Genomic DNA, 10,604 nt, shown 5'->3' with positions numbered 1-10,604 from the left:
TAACTAATCTGCCTTTTCACGGTTTTCGCACTCTTATATCCCCGTAGGATACTCGACGTACAACGGAGAACTCTGCGCCGGGAGGAACAGCCACAGTTCTCGGGCCACGTAAAAAATCCCTTTAGATATTCGACCCCTCCCTCTTTCGGTCGGAGCGGTTGGATGCGCCCGGCGCGCGTCATCCATTGTTTACAAACCAACCGCAGCACCAACAACAGCGTTGGAGAAGGCAGGGAGCGTGCGGGAGAGGGCTCGCTTGGCAGTTACGAGCGCCGTCGCTGCTGGGGTCCCAGAAACAGCGACGCCTGCCAAGCGAAGGGGAAGGCAGGCAGGAGAGCAGCGGCGATGCCTTGCCGGCGGCCGGGTGGAGAACGCTTTCTACTCCTGGAGCGCGCCGCCGTGTCTTTACAGAGCGGTGCCGGGACGACCGGCAGCGGCTCCAAAGAAGTGGACGCCTTGGTGGCCAAGCTGGGCGAGGTGCTGCAGTTGAGCTCTCAGCACCGGACGCCGGCCGCACCCCGCCTCCTTCCGAGGCACCACGGCCGGGATCGAGTGGCTCCCTACTCGTCCCCGAGAGGTCTCGGCTTCTTAGCCTCGCTACACCATCGCCACCCGCCGTCCCACCCGCGCCAGTCGCCCTCTTTGCTCCTTTGGCCGCCGCCGCCCCCGCCTCCGCCCCCCACCGCGGACCAGAAGGGTAGCCCGCGGATCTCCAAGCAGCTGTGCGGCCGGGGCTGGTTGCGGAGCTCCGTTCGGGCTGGGAGGAAACAGCCCCGTCGCCACCACCGCTACCGCTCGCTGCTGCCTGCGGGCGACGACGAGGACGGCGACCCTCACCGCCTCCTGCAGCAGCTCATCCTCTCCGGGAACCTCATCAAGGAGGCGGTGCGGAGGTTGCAATTGGCGGCCTCGACGGCGGCCGAGACTTCTTCTACCCCGGGCTCCCCTGGCTCCGTTTCGTCCGCCGGGAGCTGCTGCCGCTGCAGTAGCAGCAACGAAGACACGGGCGCAGCGTTCGCCGTCGCCTCTTTGCAAGCCCTGCCCTAGCCCCGCTGGGACGCCGCCTGGCCCTCGGATCGCCGCCCGCCAAGGGAAGAAGCTACGGGAGGGCGCCGTGGGGAAGAGACCGCGTCTGTTTGGCTTGCCTGATCCCGTTAGGCGCGGAGAGGGTGGCCGAAGAGCCGGCGAGCGGGCGCGACGGCAAAGCCCAGAGGCGGATCATTCAAGTCGCGCCGGATACTTGAAGCAGACCCTCGCGGGGGCTTTGCCGAGACTTTCAGCGATGGTTCTTGGTCGCTTTTCGTTACTCTTGAGCCACTTGACGGGCTGCTCCTGTTTCCCTTTCGGGGAAACCAAAAACAAACAAAAAACAGAGGTGCTATTGCGGCCCCGGACGGTTGCTCTTTAGCCTCCCGCCCGGCCGTTCATCAGTCCCGGTCCCTGTCTCTGTCTGTCCCCCTGCCCGATGATCCGGATCCGCCTTCGGTGCTGGAATTTGCGCCGAAACCCTACCTCTCTCGCGCTCTGCCCTCGGTGTGGAAGCGCAAAGAAGGGACCATCCCGCCTGGCATTGTCTAGTGTGAAATCCTATGGGCTAGTGAAGAGTAAAGACCTGTCTGCATACGATCGGAAGGGGAGGAGGGGTGGGCGCCATAGACGCTGCTGGACACAAATATAATCCGCTTTGGATCACCATGCCCTTCCTTTCTCCATCTTTCTCGCGAAGGTCACCCCATTTTCTGCCCCCGCCCCGTGTTTTGGTGTCTTGCTGTGTTCCCCAGGCTGGTGGCCATGGTACTGTAACCCCATCCCTGCTTGTTTTGACTGGGCTGTGGGCAAACCCTGTGTGTTTTGTAACGGCTGGGAGTCTCCTGAGGACGAACACGTTGGTCCAAGCTTCCCTCCTTCCCTCACCCCACCCCCGCTTCTTTCCAAAAGCTCCTCCTCTCCTCACGAGCTGGATTTTTCAGAAAGGGGGTCATATTTCAGTAAGCTTTCTAGGAAAGGTACCTGGGTAATTTGTCCGGGGCGGAGGCAAGGAGGGGGATATTTTCTCCAGCCAGAAGAGAGCCCCGGGATTTGCTTGTTGATTCCTGTTTGTCACGGCAAGTCAATATGTCCCCAAAGAAGGAAATAAATTCTTGCCCCTGTTTCTGATTAGCTGAAGAGGAAAATTCCATTTCTGAAGACCGCTGTCTGCACCCTCCCCTCTGCAATTTCTTCTCCTTTGGGGCATTCATAGTTGTTGTTGTTGTTGTGTTTTTTTTAAAAAACTAGAAATACAATCTATATGAAGCCATTTTTTAAATAAATAAATAAATACAAAGCTAAAAGCTGGAAAGCAGCTGGCTTCAACTGAACATTATCAGATTGTGGATGAAGAACTCTTTTCACAGAAGGTAGCTAATCACAAGCTTTTAAAAATAAAAACAATAAAATGTGTGTATATATCTATATGCGTGCACACACACCAGTTTAGCAGAAGCAGTTGTGGACTAGGTATGTGTGTGTAAGTGCTTTTACGCATATTTATATATATATATACACACACATATGTACACTTCGTAACGGAGTGTTGAAGTTGTGTTCCTGGTTTTCAGGGGTTGTCTTTAATGTGTCTCTATTGAATAAACATGGTAGACTTTATATATTAAAAATGGAGTCTTCTGTGTCTTTTGTCCTGGAATGGTTTATGATGCCTCTTTAATGTGCATAACCAATTATTTTGCCTATTGCTGAGAAAGCTGGTTGGTTGGTTGAGTTGTTTTTTTTTTCCTAGCACAACTGGTAGAGGGTGCGGGTGCAATGGAAAGATCTGGTTAGGATTTCTGCACTACGCCAATCAGTTCCTTTGTTTCCTGCCAAACACAGTTCTGGGCACTTTTGTTCATATTGCTCTTGATACTGCTTCTGAATGCAATAATACTTGAAACCTCTAATTTCACCCTGCTCCCCCCTCCCTCTGCACTTTGTGGTAAGAGGAAGAATGACTCCAGACCCTTTTGCAGCAGGTCTTAACTTGATTACAATTGAGCTACAATGATCTTGGATGCAGTCCAGATTCACTGACATCACTACACAGCTCTCCATTTGAAGTATTTAAGAGCATAGCTTTTCTCTAGATACCAATTAAAATAAATGCCAATTAAAGTATTTTCAGAACACTCATTTGACATTTGCTTTGGATTACTTGCTATAATTCAATTTAAAATATGCCTATTTGTTGTTCTACTGTTTATCTGTGTCCCAACTGCACGCAAAGTATCTTCCTTTGTGGTAGATGATTTTGTCATAAAGAAAGTGATAAGAGTGCTCTGTCAAGGCAATCAAAGCAAAGGGTATCATTTGCCTGGTTTGCCAGAGTTCTGCATCCAGAATAGTAGGAAAAAAATAGATGTTTAAATAGTGAATAGTCCAAAGAAAAATAAATCTTTTGTTTGAATCAATAAATTATAAGAGCCGCAAAATATAAATTCTATGTTGTGTGTGTGTGTGTGTTTGTGTATATATGTATATATGTATATAATATACTATTGAATGAAAATCTTGCAGTGTAGATGTGAGTAATAAGCAACAGAAATTCATGGTCAATACTTTTATTCTGATAAAATCACATTACACAAAGGATTGAGTTTAGACTTTCTTTGTTATGCAACTGGATTAGGGGTATACAATAGTCTTTTAAATAGTCTGTTAAACTGGATTATGGGTATACAGTAGTATTCAGGCAATCTTGCAAATCGGGGTTTTCTACACAATGGCCACTAAGTTATGGTCAGGTTTATTTTAATATTTTTCTGCCTATGGCATGTTCTGAACTTTGACAACTTTGAGATGTGTAGACTTTAACTCCTAGCTGGCTGTGGAATTCAGAGGGTTGAATTCCATGCATTTTAATGTTGCCCATGTATTTATTAAAGGCCCCATGGCTTCTAAATGCGTTGGAACAGTGTTTCTAAACCTTGGCAATTTTAATGTGTGTGGTCTTCAACTCCCAGAATTGCCCAGCCAGGGAGAAGACTGATTGGGGAATTCTAAGAGTTGAAATCCACACATCTGAAAGTTGCCAAGGTTGAGAAACACTGCTTGGACTTCATTGTTACTAATCCACTGCCAATTTCTTTATTTACAGTTTTTATATATTTGCAGGAATGTTGGTCCTTGTACATTTGAAACTTGCCAGGTTGGGAAAGACCGATATTGTTTCCTCTGCCTTACAGTTTTAAAGTTCTAGTCCAGGAAGAAGAGCTGCCAAGGAATTAGCCAGACTCAACAGTTGCAGTTTTGTATAAGAATTCAAAGAATACCTTGTCAATATCAACTACATTGACAAAACCCACAGTCTGTTCAGTTATAAAAGTAAATGTGCCATACAGTATTTTTTTATATAAATATTAATTTTCTAGTTTTAAAATCATAAGTACGTAATAAACAACGTGTTGTCCTGGACCCATTAGTAATTCAGTGATACATATTAACTTCTTCAATCTAGGCCCAATTTTACACCATCCAATGCTTACTCTCCCAGTAGTACACATTTTCCCACATTAGGCAAATACAATTCTTATTGTTGTTAATACATATACAATTGAATATCAATATCTTTGTTACATTTTCCTAATAATGTCAATAATGTCGATTTAAAATATCTTTTCTAACCAAAATATATCTTAATTGCATTTGCACTTAATATCCATTTGTTCAATTAATTTTAATTTCCCATCAGTGTTCAAAATGTTTCTATCACTTATAATTTCTCATAAGTTGTATTTGGGTAACCAAAAGCTTCCCTTATTCAAACCCTCTTATCATGCCATACAGTATTATTTCAGTTAACGTATTCTGGGCCTGTTTGTTACTCAGTTCTCACCTTCCCATCTGAATTTAGAAACTATGGAGGGAAACATAGTTGCCAGAGTTGTATGGAAATGTTGCTGAAGAGACTACAAGTCTACAAGTAAACAAGTTTAAACAAATGTCTAATAGCTTGCCAAATAAGCCTTTTTTAAAGTCTGGGCAAATCTGCTTTGCTCTGGAGCAAAGTTTAATTGAGAAATGTTAATTTACAACAATTTATGTGTGGTGGGGAGGAAGGGAAGTAAGGCTTAGTTGTTACATTATAGTGTCACAACCAATCAAAGCATACTCTGGCGCATGCTTATTTGCTTTTATTTTGATTTATATGCACCTTTTTATCCAGGGAGGCAGTTATAGCACCCAGCAATTAAACATAAATGTGTTTAAAAGTATTAATAAATTCTATACAAATCTGATTCATAAGATGTGTGACAAAAGAATCTGGCCAATGCTGTCTGGACTTAGAAGCTAAGGAAGGTTTGGTGTGGATATTACTTGAATGGGAGACCACCAGGAGAGTCCCTGGATTATTGACTTGAAAAAACAGAGGGCAACTGCAAATCACTTTCATATTTTTGCCAGGAAACTTGAAATTTTCCTGAACTCAGAGGAAGGCAAGCTTGACTTGACAGAATCTTTTACCTTCATACAAGACAGCTGATCTGTTCATGCATGAAACAAGACTGCTAATGTCCATGTGCTAATAGTAACAGCAGCAGGTGATCTGCAACATAATACTCAATAGAGAAAAAGAGAAATGTGGTGAGATTGTATGTGTAAAAATGCATAAACACGTATGAAGTTGGTAGGTCAGCATCGTGCCTGTGGAAATTTGAAGTGATTAGAATAGCTCCCTTTGTTGTCTAATTGTGATACCACTGTTTTATATCTTTGCATTTTTTATATCCCTGTTTTAGGCCACAACAGTGCAACTGAAGCTCCAACTATTTGTTTTTATGCACATTGCACCAAAACCGCAAGAAGTCTTGTTTAAATAGATGTCAATTCTCTTAGCACTAGTTTTTTTTTACAATCCTAGCTAAAATGGGTTTTGAGGGCTATAACAAGGGGCTTGGAAGCTAAATGCCAATGTGGGACAACTGCCTGTCCTTGAAGAATTGTGTTAGACTCTACGTATGGGTGTATGAGAGAAAAGATTACAAACATGGACTGAACAAATCCAATTTTCCCCAATCTTTTCCAAACTCCCTATATTTTCAAACTTGACAACTTTAAGATGTGTGGACTTCAATTCCCAGAATTCCCCTATAGCTGGTCCCATATTAAACACTGAATGTAAATGCATATTACTGTTCTCAAGCCAAGGAAGGCAAAGGTAAAATAAACCAGATAGTGCTTCCAAAACTAAGTTTATCTAACTGTCAAGCACATATTACACAATGGAGATTTTAGACTTTAGAGTCCTAAACTTAATTCATGAGGTCTTGCCATAAACCCTTCACTGGCTGAAATAATGGTGATGGGTGGAGCCAAAAGACAAAATAAGGTCTCTGGATTGGAGCCAATCACCTACTACCACTTCCTTCCCTGCAACTGTTGGCTTTTATAAATTTCTATGTAAATTACCAGAGACCCGGGGCTTTAACCATTCAAAACTGGTTAGTTCAGCTCAAGAAAATCTTTGGGTACAAGTGAATGTAATTTATTGTCTAGAGTACTAGAAGAAGGCTATATATCCCCTTTGTACTTAACCACAGCACACATTTGCCTTGGCAGCTGCTCTTTTTTTTCCTGACTTGTCCCCACTTTTATTTCATCCCCAGCCCATGAGTGAGACAGCTTTAAGTTATTCTCAACTGCAGCAGTGTTAACACAGCACACACACCCCTCGCCTTTATTCCTAAACTATGTGAGGGAAGTCTCAGGGTGTGTAAAGTCTATAGACTGTGTCAACCATTATCTGGCAGAGAAACCAGATGACAAAAATCTGCCACTGAGAGCCAATATCACCCTGCATAGTTTTTTTGGCAATACTATTGGTTGGCACTGGGGAAATATCCTAAAAGCAGACTGATCACTACAAGGGTAGTTGCTGTAGTCTATTTATTTCAGTTTAGCTCAGTGGTTTTTTTTAAACTTGGCAACTTTAAGATGTATATATTTCAAGCCCCAGAATTCCTCATGCTGGCTGGGGATTTGTGGGAGTTGAAGTCCACATACAGTATCTAACAGTTGCCATGTTTGAAAAACATTGGTTTATCACATAGTGTTTACACTGTAGTACAGACATGTCAAACACAAGGCCCGGGGGCCGGATGTGGCCCGCGAAGTGGTTTCATGTGGCCCGCGAAGCCATCCTGGAAACAGTGAGGGAACGGCCCCCACTGCCTTGGCCCTGGCTCAGAGACCCTCCTTCTGCCAGAGACCCTCAGATCTGTCCCACTCCTGCCCAGGCCCCCATAGGCACCCTTGATGCAAACGATGTAGAGCTGGCCACGCCCACCCAGGCCATATGCACTCTAGCCACACCCACCCAGTAGGCCACGCCTACCCAGGCCATACCCACCTGGCCCCGAGGGCAACCGCAATGCTGATGCGGCCCTCAATGAAATTGAGTTTGACACCCCTGCTGTAGTGACATAAAAACACCTAATATAAATTCTGGCTTATCTCCTACTTCAGGTGTTTTGAATACAAAGTGTTCAGAAAAGTGTTGATATGTTAATTCAAATAGGATTGTCTTTTATCAGAAAGTTTGATGTCTGTCCACCCTGAGTTAATCCTCATCTGGCTACGGCCTCCTTCTGTGCTCTGTTTAACCTATTTTAATATTAAATTTGTTTGGTTCTAGTTTAGTCTGTTGTGTGAATCCAGCCTTGGTGGTTTTTAAATCCTAAATTATATTTGAACAGATTGTGTAGTTCCAAACAAATGTGATTCTTTAATGCTCCAACCTTGGTATCGTCCAGATATGTGAACTTCAAGTACCAGAATTCTTAGCAACAGCCATGCTGGCTGAGAAATCTGCACAGCCACATAACTGGAAAATCCACATATCTCAAATTGAAGAAGGAGAGCACACACCACAATGGTGAATACTGTATAAGTTACTCCATGCAGCATGAGAACAGAGCTAGATGGCTTACACCAATCAGCTCCATTTCTGGTAGCTATATATATTTGCTTGCATTTGCTGAAATTGAAATGTTGCATCATACAACAACAGGTTAGTAACCAGAGAATTCCTTGAGGACATTTGTATCTATCAAACATGCACCAACACTAAAGGCAGGTGGTGCTGTCAGCATTATTAAATGGGAGTCATTATTTCAGATTGCAACAGCGTTAGGATCTGGGAAACCCATATTCAGGGACTCACTCTTTCACCAGAGGCATCTGTGAGACTGTGCATCAAAGATAAAAGCTGCTTTCATGCTAATGCCATGCAAGCTCTACTCCTTTTTCTTCGTGCATTGTATCAACAGCACACACACACATTCACACTCACACGAAGGGGCAGCACAGTGGCAATAATGCTGCTTTCATAATTTTGACAAAAGTACTCAGTCCTCTGATACTCACTCAGCCTCAACTACTTCCAAGAGTTGTAGTGAAAATAAAATCAGAGAGAGCTCCTGAAGAAAAGGAGGGTATAAAATAGATAAAAGTACTACTAATAGCTACAGTAACATATGCAGTAAATAAAGAGACTGGACAGCCATTTTCTTGAAATGGTATAAGGTTTCCTGCCTGAGCAGGGGGTTGGACTAGATGACCTCCAAGGTCCCTTCCAACTTCTTCTTCTTCTTCTTCTTCTTCTTCTTCTTCTTCTTCTTCTTCTTCTTCTTCTTCTTCTTCTTCTTCTTCTTCTTCTTCTTCTTCTTAATAATAATAATAATAATAATAATAATAATAATAATAATAATAATAATAATAATAAAAATAGATGGTCTGGTAGCACTTTTAAGACTAAATTTTCTTTAAAGCATAAGCATTATTTTGAGCATCTATATAACATTTGAATGCCTTTTATTGACTATATTTGCAAAACAGTTAGCTATAGTTTATAAAATTAACACATTTTTCTGGTTAGTGCATGTTTATTTATGGTTGAATGTGTTATTCAAATCCAGAAAAAAAATCAATAATTCAATAAACTGTGGCTAACATAATGTTGTGTAAGTATAGTCACTAAAAGACATTAAAATGTTATGCTTTGTTACATAGCCTGAAAAGAAAAGCATTATTTGTGGTGTCTGAAGTCCATTTGCTTTCAAAATATTCTAAATTACTTTTCTCTCTCTCTTTTTTTAATCCCATTTATATCCCGCCCTTCTCCGAAGACTCAGGGCGGCTTACAATCTAAGAAGCACAAATCAATATGCTTAGCAATAGCCTTCATTCTATGTACATGCCTGCTTATTAGGGCTTTCAGTGCCCCCCAAGTGGCATTATTACAAAGTCAGCTTATTGCCCCCAACAATCTGGGTCCTCATTTTACCTACCTCAGAAGGATGGAAGGCTGAGTCAACCTTGAGCCTGGTGGGACTCGAACCTGCACTAATTGCAGGCAGCTGGTATTACTTTAAGGAGGCATTAGCCCACTGCTCCACCAAGGCTCTCTTTTGCCACCAAAATGTGCATTAGTGTTTGTTTAATCATGAAAAACAACCCCATTTGTCTTCATTGTATGGAAATAGATAATAGCAGACCTCTAAACACAGCCAATCTCAATGTATACATGGTTGTACTTTGACAATAAAGGTTCATTCATTCAAGAGAAAGCATTGCAAAAAATGTGTCAAGAATTATTTCCAGTTCCTTTACCAGGGGCCATAGAAGGCTATGTATTTTCTTCTTTGGAATGAAGTAACATGTTTTTGTACGTAGGTTTGTGTTTCTGCTCTACCCAGTATCACCAGGACTCACATGGCCACAAGAGTATCTTGATCCCAGAAGCAGAACTTTGAAGACTGGTCATAACCACCACTCATTCTGTGCAATCATAATTTCCAACAATTGCTGAACAAGAGGTCATTAATCAAGGATTACTTATATTACACAAATCTTTCATATGGAACCTGAGCATTGAACCTGCTTGTGTTCACACAGGAAACTAAGCCATAATGTAGTGTGTTTGGCTTATGATTCATCATATTGGGTGACCTAAGCAGTTACAGCTAATTCAGTAAGTCATGCCCAAACAATGATGGTTTAGAGTAATTGGGTTCAAACATGGAACAAATCTATGTTTTTCTTGATCATGATTTGCTGCATAAAGCCAGCGGGTTTTGTTCATATGGTATTGCAAAGACAAAACCAATCCCATGATGGCTTAGTCTAAGAACCAATTATTTTTCTTCTAGTGGTCCCCAACAAGTTCATATTGCTCTAGTGTGATGCCCTTCTGCACCTGGTGCATTGATGCTATTGTTGAGTATTTAGAGCCATTGGACTTGTTTCTTATTTATGGGTCAAATAAATAGGTATGGACATTTATTGACCCAAACTGGTGACCTTAAGATGGCACACAAAGTTGTCATTAGTACCAACTCCAGTCCTGAGGTCTGCCTTCTATAAATGATGCTGTTGGATTATGTTGTAAATGAAATGTTGGGGTATGATTCCCATAATTTTTGCATTGGCCAGTTAGAAATTATGTCAGTTACAAATTATGGGAAGCTTTGTCCAACATATGTGGATGACACTGGGTCAGAAAAGGCCATCTTAGGTTCCGCAGTGTTCTAATGACAATATTTTTCCTTCATTTTTAACTGGTGAAAGTC

General features: G+C 42.6%; 1 protein-coding gene across 1 annotated transcript; it reads left to right on the top strand.

Annotated features, from left to right (window-relative positions):
- The first annotated feature begins 236 nt into the window (after positions 1 to 236).
- On the top strand, positions 237 to 2,256 carry LOC310638444 (GSK-3-binding protein-like). Its single transcript, XM_083359527.1, has one exon. It carries the CDS (start codon positions 346 to 348, stop codon positions 1,045 to 1,047), a length of 702 nt encoding a protein of 233 aa, XP_083215653.1. The 5' UTR covers positions 237 to 345; the 3' UTR covers positions 1,048 to 2,256.
- The last annotated feature ends 8,348 nt before the right edge of the window (positions 2,257 to 10,604 follow it).

This window comes from Vipera ursinii (genome assembly GCF_947247035.1).
Source record: "Vipera ursinii genome assembly, chromosome: 3".
NCBI classification, from domain to species: Eukaryota; Metazoa; Chordata; class Lepidosauria; order Squamata; family Viperidae; genus Vipera; species Vipera ursinii.
The sequence above is the reverse complement of the archived record's forward strand: the minus strand, read 5'-3'. Positions and strand labels throughout refer to the sequence as shown.

Bases quoted from the DNA above. Each gene is read 5' to 3' on its own strand.
- LOC310638444 (XM_083359527.1), top strand. From the start codon at position 346: ATGCCTTGCCGGCGGCCGGGTGGAGAACGCTTTCTACTCCTGGAGCGC.